The 18,029-nt window shown below is 41.1% G+C and overlaps 1 protein-coding gene across 1 annotated transcript in view; it reads right to left on the bottom strand.

Annotated features, from left to right (window-relative positions):
• NUP107 (nucleoporin 107) overlaps positions 1-17,595 on the bottom strand; it is a 74,074-nt gene extending 56,479 nt beyond the window's left edge. The window contains exons 1-11 of the mRNA XM_073651765.1: positions 17,459-17,595; positions 15,587-15,675; positions 14,028-14,108; positions 13,482-13,597; positions 13,223-13,367; positions 12,856-12,959; positions 7,486-7,613; positions 4,534-4,582; positions 3,420-3,491; positions 2,294-2,382; positions 214-289 (exon numbers count right to left, since the gene is read on the bottom strand). Of these exons, the coding sequence (XP_073507866.1) occupies positions 214-289; positions 2,294-2,382; positions 3,420-3,491; positions 4,534-4,582; positions 7,486-7,613; positions 12,856-12,959; positions 13,223-13,367; positions 13,482-13,597; positions 14,028-14,108; positions 15,587-15,675; positions 17,459-17,580 (1,071 nt within the window). The 5' untranslated portion in view covers positions 17,581-17,595. The remainder of the gene's footprint in view (positions 1-213; positions 290-2,293; positions 2,383-3,419; positions 3,492-4,533; positions 4,583-7,485; positions 7,614-12,855; positions 12,960-13,222; positions 13,368-13,481; positions 13,598-14,027; positions 14,109-15,586; positions 15,676-17,458) is intronic.
• Positions 17,596-18,029: the final 434 nt, after the last annotated feature.

Below are 18,029 nucleotides of genomic sequence, written 5' to 3'. Positions count from 1 at the left end.
TCTTGAAAAGGATGAAGAATTAGAACAACACATTAGAAAGTTACTCACATTTCATTTATGCATTAATGTTTTAAGGTTAACCTGTCAGAACATTTTTACATTTGTAATAGTGGTATGACTGCATACGCGCTTGTCCCCCAATAAAAATGATCTCTAAAACAAGTTAAGTCACATATTCCATATGTTAAAACTTGTCGTTTGGTTTATACGTACCAGTTCTGTGACCAATGGTCGCTTGCTCCCCAGTACTGAAAAGCTTTTCTGTTTTAGTGTGTGTAGCGTATTTTCCCTATAGACAAAACAAATGAAATTCCAAAGCGGGGATACCGGTGGTTAAACATCATATTTATCAGGAAAAGTGGGTTATAAATGGCAAAAGTGACTAAAGCGTATCCCCAACCATAGCAGTGCCCGTGCACTCTTGTCTGTATGGCCAGCGATGCAGGATGGGTGCGCTGTATGGCAGCTCTAAAAGATCTCAACAGTCGCACAAACGTCAATAGACGATTACAGCCTCAAAAGGATTTAGTAACCCCTTTTATATACAGCAGACATTGGAAGTGTAGGGAGTGGGCTCAGGAGCTGACATTACTCCATTCATGGCATATTCAGCTTTTTTCTATAATAAAATCTGCCATAGCATTCCATAGATGTGGGACTTTTTATTTACAGCTGATTTTTATAAACTTTAACAAGGGGGCGTGGCTAATATTCTTTGGGGGCATGTGTCTAGGCTGCTCTGCAAGTAACGCCCCTTCGTCAAGACCATAAAAATTAGCACTGAATAAAAAGGCCCATATTTCTGGAACCTTACGGTGGGTTTAAAAAAGGAAAAAAGTTGAATACGCAGGACTATTTTTGACCCAGCGACAGGTTCTCTTTAAAAAGTACCCAACACTAGTTAGGGGTTGCCCTTTCCATTTAAGGTGTAAGCAGTATCGCACTTTTCTAAAGTCTCATTCAGACGTCTGTTTTTCACATACGTGTTCCATCAGTGACTTTCACAGATAGAACACAAACATATTATAGTCGTCTGGGCTGTTCATATGTCCACTTTTTTTTTGCAGACCATGTGTCTGAACAAAGATCACATAGACATGTCAATTTTTTACCGGCATCACAGATTAAAAGCACCAATACAAGGATGGCGGTGTGCCTTTCTGTGTGCTGTCCGTGATCAACACTGCAATGGATAGGAGAAGATTTGTAATTTATTTATCCATATGTGAAAATCACTGATGACACACTGATGGTAAAAGCTGACCAAACACTGATGAAACTTTGATGCAAAAAACTGATGACACTGGTTCCATTTTTATGCATACACGAGCAAACACATATCTGAATGAGGTGTAAGTAAAATTCATTAGTAAAAGTCAACTTTTGCTAAGAAATGTGATTTAGAAAAAAATAATGTTACCCTCATATGAATTTCTTGAGGGGTTTAGTTTCCAAAATAAGGTTAATTGTGGAGGAGAGGGGTTCTGCTTTTATGGGACTCTGCAAATGCAACATGGTGTGTGCAATCTATTCCAGCCAAAATTGCGCTAAGAAAGAAATCAAATAGCGCATCTTCACTTCTGAGCTGTGCTGTGTGCCCAAACAGAAGTTTTCAACCATACATGGAATATTGCCACACATGGGGGAAATTGAATAATATATTGTGGGGTTAATTTTCTTCTATTACCTACCCCTTGTGAACATAAAAAAATTATGGTAAATTAATATTTTAGTGAAAAAAAAATTTCATTCCACTTTGAGCAAATTTTTATGATGCACCCTGAAGAATTAAACATCCCAACAGCAGCTTTGAATAATCTGAGGGGGGCAGTTGTGAATGTTATTTCTGCTATTTAACTGAATTATAAAACAGATTTTGTAAATTTACTTGGAAAAATGTTAGAAAGGGGAAAAAAAATTGCTAACATTCTAGCAAAATAAAAGAGCATTTGAAAAATGATGCTGCCCTAAAGTAGACCTTTTATAACTTTTCTGTGTGTCATAACCAACTTAAGGTTCAAAATATTAAAAGATTGAAAACTGCTATTTTTTTTTCTAAATTTTCATGGAAAAAAATAGAAAAACAAAACACGACCTAAATTTGCCACAGACAAAGTAAAATGTGTCACGAAAAGAGACTCAGAATTACTGGGCTATATAGAAGCATTCCGGTGATTATCACAAAGTGACATGTCAGAATTGAAAACTGGAGCTTGGTCACAAAGGTCAAAATGGACTCAGTAAGTAGGGGTTAATAACACAGTGATGTCGTCCATTTTTATAGTTTACATACCAGTATACTGCTTTAGCATAAAACTCAATATTCTCAGAGAAATCACCGACATCATCCTTGGCAATACTTTCAAGCCAATCTACTACCAGCTAAAAAGGGAAGAGCATAAATGTATATTATTAAGTTTGCTAACTAGAATCTAGAGAGAAATCCAACCCATAGTCTGAAGTGTAATAGTGAAGTCCAACCCATCTCATTTATAAACATATGGAGTCATTATAGACATCTGCAGCTTTTCCTCATTGTCTTTTGAGTCGACACTGTGGACCTTATTTTTTACTCTATGTACTTTTGGATTTACCATATTAAATAAAATATTTTTTACTTACATATGTGGGTTTAATGACTATGTTTGTAGAAAATACATATTTTGGAGAATTCTCCAAATATTTACATGATTTCTATCGGGCTATGCTGACCCTATAACTTCATGATTAATTTGCGGTTAGTTCATATAAATAGTGGTCCATTTAATTTATAGCACAACGGGAAATACTATATAATAAATAGATATTTAGTCTTTGCCTCTGTTTTTTGGAAAATAGTAATAAAACCACAATTATGGCGCTTGTTGTGATTTTCATTTAGGACTGCAACATGGGAACACACCCAAAATTTCTGTGTGGCCATGTGATTATAATCTTGTACCCAACTTCACATTAATTACTAAGTTTATTACACATCATAAACCCCCTTGATAAACCTCATACTAAATCCACAATTGTGGGTACAACGTTTTAAACAGTAAGTAAAGTTTGGGGACATTTTTTTGGCCCTTTAATTCTGAGCAGATCAGTGAGTGTCTGGGTCCTGAGATCCCCACCGATCGTTCAAAAGATTTCTTACAAGTGCGCTGCTCAAGAGCGCACAGCTCCTGCCGAGAGCACACACACAACAGTAGATGTGCTCTCAGATGTAGAGATGCAGTAGAAAGTCTATGGCTTTGACCCGACCCTCACCTATCTGATCAAAATTATAGGGCCTCAAACATGTAAAAAAAATTCCTAAAAGTCTACTTTACTTACCATTTAACAGGTATACTACTGGAGGGACAAAATTATTTACTTCATAAATATCAGCATTTTACTGGCCATCTCAATTGTTCCCTTGGAGGACAACAACATACCTGGCTCTGTCTTACAAGTGAATCCCGCTCAAATAATTTGTCCATAATATTTTTTTCACTGGCATTTGGTGCCTGACGAAGAGAAATTTATAAAAAATACACTTATTACAACAAATTAAAGCAGATCTGTCATCAGACTATCTCGCCTCTTCCAAGCGAGCATTCACATAATATTCTGCCTGCTGTTGAGTACTCTGTAGGTTGGCTTCCCTGTGAAACGCCAAAAAATTATTAAATATTTTGTCAGGCATATTGTAACTGCAATTCTATCTACAGCTTTATGTAAAAGCCCCAGTTCATCACTTGCATTTTTTTATTTTTTTTTTACAGTCCTTTTTTTGTCTTGTGGTATTTGTTGACTTTTTTAAAGCCAAATTCTTCAAAATAAACCAGAAAACAATAGCTAGCCAGCAGCCAATAAGTGGTTAAATTCATACTTCACAACATTTTGCCATAACTTGGAGTTGTGCAAAAATTTTTTGCAACTTTGGGCGTTTTCATGACAATTTTTCACACCTGTCTTGATGAATCGGGTGCCAAAACCCGCAATACTCATGGGAGCAACAGGAATAATATAATAGCAAGGACTTGACCTGGTGACAGGTTCGCTTTAAAGCACTTGCAACCTAGCAGGAGCAGACCAGGTCTACGGCTGTCAGACAACTGCGGAAGACGACTGAAGTGGTGTATTACTGCTTCTGTTTGTATCACACAAACAGTAAAAAGATATAGAACATTACAAAGTTATTTATATGCAAACCAAAACAGTACTAAAAAAATAATTACAATATGTTCTGCATAAAATAAAGTTTCATATAGCCATATCAATGAAAAACAATTAAAAATTATGGCTACTTAACAGAGGAAAGGCAAAAAAAAAATGTAGCCGGTCATGAAGGCCCAGTCAGGTCTGATCACTAACAGGTTAAAAATGCTAGAATTCTTACTGCTCATGGATTACATGGTAGAAGCTGAAGGCAAATCATTTTATTATTCAACCCTATGGCTTTAGGAAAGCAAGAAAAGGTTATGCAGAGAATGCAACTGTGATTCTTATAAAGAAATTAGAGAAACTTTTGTTAGCAAGACAATGCTCCATAAAAAGAAAGCTTACCACAACATCAAACATATTTTCATCTTCTAATGCAGACTGTATCCGGTCTCTAAAGGATAGGGAAGAAAAAGGGGTTGTCTGATGTTTTTAATATTTAAAATTGCAAAGTGCTTGTAAAACATGCAACATTGTAATTTACTCTGCATCACAAATCCTCTATTCTTAAGAATATATGGGCTTTAAGGCTATGTGCACACAAATCGATTTTGATGCGTTTTCGCTGTGGTTTTTCCGCCGTGGAAATGCTGCAAAAATGCTTGTTAATAGATCTGCCAGGTATTGCAATGGTGATCCTTATGTGCTGTGCACATGATGCGGAAGTTTCCACTCAGGATTACCATTGCGGTCAAAACCGCAGCATGACCATTGTGCGGGTGTTTCCGCTGTGAATTCGCAGGTATAATATTTATACCTTCAGATTTGATGTGTTTCAATCAAAGCCAATGGCCGCGAATTTGCAGTGGAAACACGCTGCGGGTGGTACCCGGGTCGGGAGAGGAGTACTACTCCTCTCATCCGACTGCCGCTTCTGCTGATAACAGCGAGAGCGGCGCAGCTGGGAGGATCAGTAGTCTTCCCAGCCAAGTCGGCTACCACGCAGTGTAAAAAATAAAGTAAAAAAACAAAACAAAAAAACCTTATACTCACCTGTCTTGCGCCCCCCGGCGATGCTCTCCCCGGCGGTATACTGTGCTTCCAGGACCTGCGGTCAAGTGAGCGATCAAGCTGATTGCTCACGTGACCTCACCCTGGGAACAGAATGTTCCCAGGGTGATGGTGGTGAGAGCTCACCGGGGCTGATCAGCTGATGAACCCCAGTGACCTCCTGCAGCAATGTATACTGATAGGAGTGATTTCATACACCTGTCAGTCTACATTGCTGTCTTCTACAACAGTGACATCAGTGATTGCTGATGTCACTGCTGTAGAAGTGACCCGGATCGCCATGGGACAGTACCTGGCGGTAAGTGGACTGTGTCGTTGACAGCGGACAGGTGAGGGATATGGTTGGTTGTTTACTTTTTTTTTTCAGAAGATCGAGGGCTTCGTAGACCCATTACAATAAAAAAATTTTAAAAACAGATTTTTTATTTCATTAAAATACTATTCTGGCCGTGTATTTATTGAAAAAGCGGCAATAACTTTACTACGCGGTTAGTAATGGGGGTGTCTTATAGACGCCCTCCATTACTAACCTGGGCTTCACGTCAGCCAACAATACAAGGCTGACGTGAACCCCAACCCCATTGCCCCACTCGCCACCGCTACAGGGCAGAGGGAAGAGCGGAGGCTAAGCGCCAGATTTGGCGCATCTTATGGATGCGCCATTTCTGGGACTGCTGAGGGGTGCTATTAATAGCCACGGAGGGTGCTAGTATTCATGGCCCCTTCCCTGGCTATTAATATCAGCCTGCAGTTGTCTAGTTGAGCCTGTTCTGGTTAGATTTTATAGGGGGACCACACATCAATTTTTTTCTTGGGTCCCCCTGTAATCTAGCCAGTAAAGGCTAAACAAACAGCTGTGGGCTGATATTAATAGCCAGGGAACATTTTTGGCTAATGGCCCCTTACCTGGCTACTAATATCAGCCCCCAGCGGTCGGCTTTCCCTCTGCTGGTTATAAAAATGACGCGGGAGCCCACGTCATATTTTTTAAAAATGTTAGGCTCTGTGCCCATGATTCAGACTTAGCAGCGCTTTGGACGCATATTTTTGCTGCGTCCAAAACGCTGCGTTCAATTGAACGCAGGTAAATCCATATGTGTTCACTGAACCATGGGTATTTATGGAGGGAGAAAGTGAATAATTTTGAATATATATATTTTTATATTAGAATTTTCTTTCTTTTACATCCTCACACTATATACTGAAATCTTATAATATTGCAGTATATAGTAAAAAAAAAAAAAAAATAGATAAATAATAATTCACAATAGTATTGACATTGCAGGTATAGGGGCCCACAACAGGCCCCCAACTGCCATGTCTACATTTGGAACCCCGCAATCAGATTGACAGTGGCATATAAGGGGTTAACAGTAGAAGACATTCCCTGCTGTTAGAAGCAGAGGCTGGCTGTGTAACATAGACACCAACTGCTGGGAATGATGCAGGCTGAATACCAAAGCAGGTACCCAACATTGGATGAGCCAGTACTTTCAATGTCAGGAAGGGGTCAATTCTATAGCTTACAACTCGTTACCTAGATTACCGGCCACAATGGAGTCTCAGAGTGACCAGTTACTAAGGTAAGGAGTAAGAGCCGCTAATAGACTATACTTTAGAACCTGCAAGCACTGCTCTGAAGATTTCGGGATTCAGCCTCTGCGCATTTTTCATTTTTGTAGAGGAAAAGCAGCCTATTATCTGCCTGGGAAAGTGCTCAGGTGGGACCAGTGGTGCTACCATGCTGCTGGTCAAAACTGTTAATCCTCAGCAGCGCGCGACCCCGTACAGCCAAGATGCTGGGATGCAAAGGAGCATTGCGCTACTGTAGAAACAAAAGGAGAACACTTCTCCAGATGAAAATAAACCACTGTAGGATTGCTGAACAACACGTCACATACAATGGACTATTTTATATACATATGGTTTATAAGAACTTAAAAGTTGCAGCTGCACTTCAAATGTTTATAAGCCAATTTGCAGTTGACATACCACTCTAGATGACAGTAGCAGAATATACTTAAAAGATGCTTTGAACAGAGGTAAAAAAAACAAACAAATTCAGTAAAACCATTTCATATATAGCCCTGATCTGAATCGCATAAAATAACTTTGAAAGGATCTGTAACACTGACAGTGAGCCAGAAACAAGAAGTGTGTATATCATATCTGCCCTGTGGTAAGATTGATGCTGTAAAGAAAAGTGCATTTAAGTTCTCTAAATCAGCAATACAGAATGTGTGATATATCAGCAAATCTTCACAAAAGAGGAGAGAGATGACAAACCTGTATAGAGATGCAATTAACCTCCAAGTTACCATTTCTTGCTGAAGTAGCCATAAGATACTGGCAGTTTTAGAAAACTTCTGCTGCCCTGGAGTGACACGATTGGCAATCTTTTTCAGTAAAATAACCTAAAAGTTAATAAAATAAATATATATTTTTTATTTTACCAATAAATATCATATTTCATATTTTACCTACAGCAGCACATAACAGCAACGACAGACACTTAGGCTACGGCCCCACTATCAGCATTTGGTCAGTATTTTTTCTCAGGCGTGGGAGCCAAAACCAGGCGAGGAACAATCAGAGAAAAGGTCTAATAGAAACAAGTCACCAATTCTGTATTTATCACCCACTCCTGAGAAAAAATACTTATCGAATACTGATAGCGGGGCCGTGGCCTTAGCAGGACTACAGTTGCAAATAAAATTATTCAACCCCCATTGCATTGTAAATTGGGGTTTCCATGTTGCAACTGTCTTTTTCAAATCCCATCAAAAAGCACGTGTCATGAGAAAATGACTGTTAAATTAAAGTTTTTATTTTAAATATAATTTGTTTACATTTTTTTATACCACTATTAGTGTTGAGCGATACCTTCAGATATCAGGAAATATCGGATCGGATTGGATCGGGCCGATACTCAAAAAGTATCGAATATCGCCGATTCCGAAACCGGAAACCAATGCAAGTCAATGGGACAGAAATATCGGAATGAAAATAAACCCTTTCTTTCCTTGTAGGTTAATTCTACATGAAGGAAAACAACTAACAATAATGTAGAATGTATTGGGGGAGGTGGTTGCCCAAATCGATGGGAACAGTGCTCACAGTGAAACATGAAAAGCCGGCAATTCAGCAGCGGCATACACCGGTACCCGACAATTTATAACAGAAAGAATAGAGCTTCACACATAGATTAGATAGATAGAAACATGTCAGTCACATATATAAGAAGTACAGTGATAGTGTTGATTACTGTACTTGTCGTTTAGTGCTAAAATAAAGGATTTATTAAAAAAAAAATTGGCGTGGGGTTCCCCCTAATTTTAGTCTCTAGCGGAGGTTAAGCAGACGGCTGGGGCAGATGTTTGAAGCCTGGGAAGGGGGTAATACCCACGGAGCTTCCCAGACTACTAATATCAGCCCCCAGCTGAATACCTAGCCTTTACTAGCTATTAAAATGGGGGACTCCCCAAAAAAAATGACGTGGGGTCCCCCCTATTTTAATAGCTAGCAAAGGCTAGGCAGACAGCTGGGGGCTGATATTAATAGCCCAGGAAGGGAGCCATGAATATTAGCCCCCTCCCAGGCTAGAAACACCAGCCGTCAGCCGCCCCAGAAAAGGATGCGCCAATTCTGGCACTTAGCCTCGCTCTTCCACGCTGCCCTGGTGCGGTGGCAGGGGGTAATAGGGTTGGGGTTCATGTCAGCGCCATCCAGCTTGTCATCCTTCAGAGACACTGCAGAGCGCAGGCATTATGGGAACTTCCGATTCCGGTATTCGATATTGTAAAAGTATCGGAATTAAGTATCGGAATTCCGATACCACGAATATCGGCCGATACCCGATATTTCAGTATCGGAATGCTCAACACTAACCACTATACAAAATAAATAAATATGTTGCAATTTTCACACTTGCCAGTAAGCCTAATCCTCCTACTTACTGTTGCGCACAAGGAAATTAGCATCAATAAACAGACTTTGACCCTACTGATATGGTCATTGTAATCCTGTCTGTGATGATAAAGAAACGGCTGAAAAAATTTTGGTCAGTCAGAAAGGCAATCTAAAATTAAGCATTCTGGCCATTGTGAAAATTGCAACATTATAAATATTATAAACTTTTTTTAAACATATTTAACCCCTTTCCTCTGCAGCCAATTTTCATTTTTGCATTTTTGGTTTTCCCTCACCTTCGTACAAAAGCAATAATATATATATTTTTTTCCATCCACAAAACCCATATGATGACTTGTGTATTTTGTTTTGCATCCAGGTCTGTTTGATTATGACGATGTCAAACTGGTCAATTTTTTTGATTTTAGTGGTGAAAAAATATTGTGAGTCAGAAAAAAAAATTGTTTATACCGCCATTTTATGATATCTGTAACTTTTTCATTTTTCTGTCAGGCTACCTGTCAGTCAAAAACTATCAGACCCTGATAGGTCTGAGGTATATGACAGACACAGAGGTCACTGTTAGGGAAAGTGCTCTGGGAACTGGAAGCCTGTGTCAAACTCATCATGTTCCTCTGTCATTACTGTAACACCATGAGCCCAGCTATGTATCTATATGTATACCACACTGGTACAATAGCTTTACCGTATTATCAGCATGATCTACCGTATTTTTTGGACCATAAGACGCATATTACCATAAGACACACACCAGGTTTAGATAGCAGAAAGTAGGAAAAACATTTTTTCTCTTAATTAAATCCCTGGTGATGTATAGGGAAGGGGTCATTATGCACTAGGGTACAATAGGGAAGTAATAAATCTATTGTTAGTGTTTCTCTGCAGTGTGTATTATACACATACAGCTCTGCTACATACAGTACAGACTAAAAGTTTGGACACACCTTCTCATTTAAAGATTATTCTGTATTTTCATGACTTTGAAAATTGTACATTCACACTGAAGGCATCAAAACTATGAATTAACACATGTGGAATTATAGAGTTAACAAAAAAGTGTGAAACAACTGAAAATATGTCTTATATTCTAGGTTCTTCAAAGTAGCCACCTTTTGCTTTGATGACTGCTTTGCACACTCTTGGCATTCTCTTGATGAGCTTCAAGAGGTAGTCACCGGAAATGGTCTTCCAACAATCTTGAAGGAGTTCCCAGAGATGCTTAGCACTTGTTGGCCCTTTTGCCTTCACTCTGCGGTCCAGCTCACCCCAAACCATCTCGATTGGGTTCAGGTCTGGTGACTGTGGAGGCCAGGTCATCTGGCGTAGCACCCCATCACTCTCCCTCTTGGTCAAATAGCCCTTACACAGCCTGGAGGTGTGTTTGGGGTCATTGTCCTGTTGAAAAATAAATGATGGCCCAACTAAACACAAACCGGATGGAATAGCATGCCGCTGCAAGATGCTGTGGTAGCCATGCTGGTTCAGTATGCCTTCAATTTTGAATAACTCCCCAACAGTGTCACAAGCAAAGCACCCACACACCATCACACCTCCTCCTCCATGCTTCACGGTGGGAACCAGGCATGTAGAGTCCATCCGTTCACCTTTTCTGTGTCGCACAAAGACACGGTGGTTGGAACCAAAGATCTCAAATTTGGACTCATCAGACCAAAGCACAGATTTCCACTGGTCTAATGTCCATTCCTTGTGTTCTTTAGCCCAAACAAGTCTCTTCTGCTTGTTGCCTGTCCTTAGCAGTGGTTTCCTAGCAGCTATTTTATCATGAAGGCCTGCTGCACAAAGTCTCCCCTTAACAATTGAAGAGATGTGTCTGCTGCTTAGAACTCTGTGTGGCATTGACCTGGTCTCTAATCTGAGCTGCTGTTAACCTGCGATTTCTGAGGCTGGTGACTCGGATAAACTTATCCTCAGAAGCAGAGGTAACTCTTGGTCTTCCTTTCCTGGGGCGGTCCTCATGCGAGCCAGTTTCTTTGTAGCACTTGATGGTTTTTGCAACTGCACTTGGGGACACATTCAAAGTTTGCCCAATTTTTCAGACTGACTGACCTTCATTTCTTAAAGTAATGATGGCCACTCGTTTTTCTTTACTTAGAATTTGTATTATGGTAAGAAAAAAGCAGCAAACAGTCTATTCAGTAGGACTATCAGCTGTGTATCCACCAGACTTCTGCACAACACAACTGATGGTCCCAACCCCATTTATAAGGCAAGAAATCCCACTTATTAAACCTGACAGGGCACACCTGTGAAGTGAAAACCATTTCCGGTGACTACCTCTTGAAGCTCATCAAGAGAATGCCAAGAGTCTGCAAAGCAGTCATCAAAGCAAAAGGTGGCTACTTTGAAGAACCTAGAATATAAGACATATTTTCAGTTGTTTCACACTTTTTTGTCAAGTATATAATTCCACATGTGTTAATTCATAGTTTTGATGCCTTCAGTGTGAATTCACTATTTTCAAAGTCATTAAAATACAGAAAAATCTTTAAATGAGAAGAAGTGTCCAAACTTTTGGTCTGTACTGTATGCACATATAGAAACACACAGCTCTGCTACACGCACATAGAGACGTGAAGCGAGGTAAAAGGGCGGATACCATCAGGACGCTGTGAGATAGGAGACCAGCCAAACCAGATGAAAAACTATTTAATCAACACTACGATTTTCAGGGATGGTCAGTCCCCTTCATCAGGCGAGTACCTGATGAAGCGGACGGATCGTCCCTGAAACGCGCAGTGTTGATTAAATAGCTTGACTTCATCCGATTTGGCTGGTATCCTATCTCGCAGCGCCCTGACGGTATCCGCCCTTTTACCTCGCTTCATTTCTTTCATGTTACGGTTCTAGCACTAGGAGACTGGGGCCGGCGGAATGTGCAGCAATGATTCAGGAGAACCATGTTGAGGGGGTCAGTGTTGTGTCTAATCTGCACAACTCCCAGAGGCGAGTGCGGCCAACTCCCCTAGCCACGATTTTTATTGTAGACCTTGATATGGAGCGCTCTCTCTCTTATAGGCACACAGACACATACACACATCTGCTACATGCACATTTACTTACACAATATATTACCACTTCTTGCAGTTCTTGACCGGGACCTGGACAGAGGCTGCACAAGCAGGGTAGCTGAAGGAACTTGCACCCGATTAATGTGATCAGTCCCATAACCTGAAAGGTCCTTGAGTTAATCGAGTGTAAGGTCCCCCAGCTGCTCATCTTGTGCAGCCTCTGTTCAGGTCCCGGTAAGCTTCATCGACTGCTGTGCACTGATCATATAGATCAGTGTGGGGCAGGAGGAGAAAGCAGTTCTCTCAGTTATCGGGAAGGATGTGGCGTCTGCCATTCTCCTCCATCACAGGCAGCTGCCTCTGGACTAAAAGTCGCAGACACTTTTTAGAAAAATTTCTCTCAATTAAAAGTGCATCTTATAGTCTGATAAACATGGTACATATGTGTCATGGTGAACACAGCGACATTTACTCACGACAGATATATACAACATACAGAGCTAAGGTGTTAAACATGAAATATGGATCAGACGTTGGTACTGCTTACTTATACCAGGCAGCTAATTCAATTTATATATAGTGGTAGTTAAAGTCACATTTTATAACTACTGAGTATGAGGCTGTACATAAGCATCTGAAATGGCACTAAATAGGCCATACATCAGAACAAGACACAAAAGTACTAATCTATACCTACTTGGTCACTGCACATATTTTCATACTCTTCCACGAGGTCAAAAACTGCACTGGAAGGAAGCTTCTGAAATGACTTCAGGAATTCCTGATACAGACTCATTGTTGCTAATTAAACAAAAATAAAAAAAAAACGTCAAAGGTGAGCAGAGTCAGTTTCATTCATTTTCACATGCATTACAGATATATTTTTTAAAATTAAAGATTAATTTTCATACGTTTCAACTGGAGCACTGATGCAATAGACCTTAAACTTAAATCTTTATTGAAGGATATATATCTTTTTCTTTAGTTCACATTTAAGTTTGCCATAAAACTACAGATGCTAAATACTCACTGTATCTGTGGCCTAGAAAAGTTTTGCCTCTTACCAGCTTCTCCTGGATCTTCTTCTCGCATCATGATGGCACTGAGTGTGATGTCTTCATTAAAGCTCGGACCCTCAAATGATGGAAAAACACCAGTTCGCTGAGGGGAAAATGAGGATGTGTATGCACTATCATCCAGATTAGGCAGCTAAAATGAAAGGGAAATAAAACATGTCACAAAAGGGGGAGAAGTGAAACTAACAGGTAATTGTCCATTCTATATTTTCAGATGCAAACATAAAATGGGAACAAGTTCACCCACCGCAGAAATGTCTAGTAAGTGCCCGGGTGTTTGGACTAAACGTGGGGATCTGCCGGCTGAACCCATAATTGCAGATACGTCTGGTGGCCTTGCTGTACTCCAGGATTGTGGAGTCACTGTAAATGAGAAATCCTTAGCGTGAAATAAGGCAGAAAATTGTGAACTTATGTTTCATGAATGTGGCGGCCTCATTGAAAATGTTCAATTTTGGAAGGAAGCAGATAAAAGTTGGATACCAAAATGTTAAAGGCAATTTCCTGAAAATTCAAATGCCAGATTTCTGTGAGATAAGCTAACTAATGGGTAAGACTCTGCAGTAATTATGTCTAAGGCGAGACATCCTTAACCATTATAGTATCCATACATTACATACTAAAGACGAACAAGCGTTTCTATAGTAGTCAAATGAGTACAGTAATTCTATATGTCAGCACTTACAAAAACATTGAGAATGATGAGAAAACTGTGACATTTGTATGACCATTAATAGACTATATAGTTCTATATGATGATCAATATATATGATAGATAGATATAGTAACTTACTGCTTTGTCGGAGAAGAGACACAGGAGTCCTAGAAGCAATGGAGGTTCTTGCTGGTATAGATACACTCCAGTTGTCATTAGCTGTGTCTAGCCGTCAAGGAAAAATACTTAACTGACACTTAGCACTTGGGGGAAGTGGCTTCACTCCTAAGGGTTGGACCATATGGACTGTAGCACAGTTTGGAAATGTATTGTTTATGGCCATCCATGTTCAATTCTACTATTGTGAACCCATTAACAGACCCATAATGATTAAATGAAAAATTATTCAAACAGCAGTGTTCACTTCTGCATTGGTAGGTGAGCAGCGCCAATGGCATTCTAGTTTATATAGTACCGGCCACGTTCAGTTAGCAGGTATCGTGCATGGGAATAGGACAGGTGAATGGCACTTACACATGCGTCCCAGCAGATATCTGTAAGTGTGACGTTATCAGGGCCGCTCATAACTTGATGCAGTAGAGAGGTCGGGTTTACCCACACGTCAGTGGCTCTGTCAGGGTTTCTGTCCGAAACTCTGAAAAATGAAATTTAGGTGTATCAGCCGACATGGCCATTGAGTTTAATGAAGCAGATGGAGTCACTACCGAAAAAGAGGTCAGAGAGAGTACAAAGTGATTGTTTGCTTAAAGACACTAACCCCATTGGCGGTTATGCATAACTCATGTATTTCAGGTGGAAGCCCCGACTGAGCCACTGTTTGAACCCAACCTGAGAGGGGTAGGAATAACCCATTTAACTATTAATAACCATGTCAAAAAGCATGTTGGTGCAGTTTTTGTCTTTCCGCTCTCTGTCCCTTTCCCTTAGGGTCAACAACAACAAAGTAGGTTCAACTAATGCAGGCGTTTTGCTAAGAACCGAGAATAAGGGTTGTGGAGTCAGCAAGCCAAACTTTTGACTTTGGCTCGAACAGTCACAAACATACCACAGTATAATGAATGGCATCATCAGCCTTTACAGAAATAAAAATTGGTATGAGAGAAAATGTTGCACGAGCCATACATGTAGTTAAGCGACTATCGTCTCAGCTTATTGTTTTAACCCTCTTCTAGACTAGGGATGATGAAATGTTAAAACTGGAAACCCCTTTAAATGATGCAATAATTAAACACATGATATTCAATATGAAGCACCTACACAATTACCAAAACAAGGATTCCACATGTCCTCTATATCACCGGAGCGGAAGGTGCATTCTCCTTCTACTGGACTGACAAAGCACAGAGAAGCACTCGATAGAACACTTAGAATAGAGAAGAAGTGCAACTGCCACTCCATACAAGAGGGGCGCACAGGACCCCCAATCTATAGATAGGTGATGTCCCATAGGTTTGAGCTGCATCTATCTAGCAGTTTCCAGATATCCAGTGGATATATAATATTGAATTTTAACAGAATACCCCTTAAGGTAGGAAAAAGTCCTGAAACAAGGAGATCATTCCTTATGAAACGCTTTCCTACTTTGAACTTAAAAAAGAAAATTCAAACAAGCAAAAAGAGTGGGAGAACAACCTAGAAGAAAAAACATTTCTATAAATACACTAATAAAGGGATACAGGGTAATCTTGGATGAGAACCTTGGCGTCGAGCTGTCCTGGAGATTTCAGCCTCCCGAATAACTGGGGACACATCCCCATGTGACCTCCTGTAAAAGAAGAGTTAGATAACATTTAGTTATCAATGGTCGTTTCAGTATATAATTAAGAAAAGTACAAAAGTCAAGCAAAACTCTTGAAGAAGCCGGAAATTGAACCATGGGTAATCTACGAGAAAAAAACTTTATGCAAGTCATTTCAGCATGCACGGCAAGCATCCAGTGATTAGCTGTAGTGATGAGGTCTGGGTACAGCACATTAGATTGCGGTAAACCACCAGAATCAGCAGGAGCGGGGGTCTTTACCAAGGAGGCATGGCTTACAGGGTAATAATGCAGGGCTGCCTGAAGCAGGGCTGTGGAGTCGGTAAGCCAAACCTCCAACTCCACGACTCCCTCATACATGGCTCATGTTTAAGTGATAAGTTTACTGTAGCACAGATTCATCTCAGCTAAAAGTCTAGACCCTTAGATCAGGAATAGGACAGACATTTATAGGACATTTCAGAACTTTCCCAAATTCTTATGAAAAAATATTCCCCACAAACTGCATTCAAATACTGCACCCAATTTATTATATATTTTAGAAGTCGGTCCATTTTATACCGACTCCGACTACAGCAAAATGGACACCGACTCCACAGCCCTGGCCTGAAGACATGTTCCCAAAGTATCCTGTGAATCGCCCCCTTTGTAAAGGCTATACAATTCAGTACCAAGTAAAAAGCCCCATATCTCTGGGACCATATAGGGGACGGGGGTAAAAAATAAATAAATTAAATCCTCACGGGAGCAGCGAGAAACTGCCACTTTTGATCTGCTGACACATCATATTTAACCATTTAATGCAAAATAGAGGTATATCATTTCTGGGGTGCCGGAGTGACCATTCCCTCCCCTTATGAAGTTAAAAAATAAACAAACAACATAATTGGTATTACCCAGCAAACAGAGACCTGCCCTGCCCCCGAAAGTGACATCATTTGTGGGGGCAGGATTGGTCTCTGCTCCCTGGGCTGTCTCCTTACAATGCGCAGACAGTGCATTCTCTTGCTGGCTTGTCACTCATCAGAGCCACCGAGGGAGCGCACTGTCACTGTGCATAACCTACTGAGCATACATCGAAATTGACAACCGAGGCATGATCAACATATGAGTTGGAAATCTCTTTCCAGAACCAGCACCGTGTGCCCTTTCTGGTTCACCTAGGCAGAACGGCTGGTCCTTATGAGCGCCTTGTACTACAGGTAGTCTGATCACAGCTGCCATTGTCCAGAAATACCTTCATAGTCCATAGAAATAGGGCTTTTGTATTTTTTCCCCACTTTCCATAAAAAGAAAGAAATGATGCTTCAGTGATAAAATACCTGTATACTGAGCAACAGCATTATGGCTCCTGATGATTTCCAATGTGTTCATATATATGTTGCTTTTTGGATAAAAAAAAAACATCCTGACAACCTCAGAAAACCTGTTTATGCTGCATTTGTAGTGAGTAAATGGTTCCTAAGCTTAGACAAGGTGAGTGAAGGCCAGTGATTGGTGGCCAGTCCGACTTTATGGCAATCGCAATGTCGCAGAGTGAGATGGCCACTAGTGATGGTGACATGGTAGCCATGTCCAGAGGACTAATGTGTCACCTGAGGTTTCCCCACACGATTTCAGGATAGATACAACCATGACTACATGATAATTCTCCGTATAGCATTAGGTCACCGCACATCCCAGCCACTGACATGACAGCCGCACAGGCGCCCGCCCGCATTCACACCATGTGCCCCTGCCATGTCTGCTCCATAGTATCGCTGTATTGGCCGCCCGCGCCCTGTTTTACCTTTCCATGATGTCCACACACAAGCGCAGACTTCCCGCTCGGCAGCTGCTGACAACCTCCTCACTAACAACCAGTGAGAAGCGCAGACCTCCGGAAAATGTCACCAGCCATGCGCCCAACATCCGGGCTGACGACACTAGAAGCCATGTTTGTGAAGGGAGCGTGCCAGGACTGTGCAGCCCGCAGAGGCTGTATCTGTCTGTCCGTCAGCAGCTGCAGAGGCTGTGTCTGTCTGTCTGTGAGCAGCTGCAGAGGATGTGTCTCTCTGTCTGTGAGCAGCTGCAGAGGATGTGTCTGTCTGTGACCAGCTGCAGAGGCTGTGTCTGTCTATCAGCAGCTGCAAAGGCTGTGTCTGTCTGTCTGTGAGCAGCTGCAGAGGCTGTATCTGTCTGTCTGTCTGTGAGCAGCTGCAGAGGCTGTGTCTGTCTGTCCGGCAGCAGCTGCAGAGGCTGTGTCTGTCTGTCCGGCAGCAGCTGCAGAGGCTGTGTCTGTCTGTCCGGCTGCAGAGGCTGTGTCTGTCTGTCCGGCTGCAGAGGCTGTGTCTGTCTGTCCGGCAGCAGCTGCAGAGGCT

This window comes from Phyllobates terribilis, unplaced genomic scaffold, assembly GCF_046119375.1.
Source record: "Phyllobates terribilis strain yellow unplaced genomic scaffold, ASM4611937v1 Scaffold_11__3_contigs__length_659146591, whole genome shotgun sequence".
In the NCBI taxonomy this organism is placed as follows: Eukaryota; Metazoa; Chordata; class Amphibia; order Anura; family Dendrobatidae; genus Phyllobates; species Phyllobates terribilis.
The sequence above is the reverse complement of the archived record's forward strand: the minus strand, read 5'-3'. Positions and strand labels throughout refer to the sequence as shown.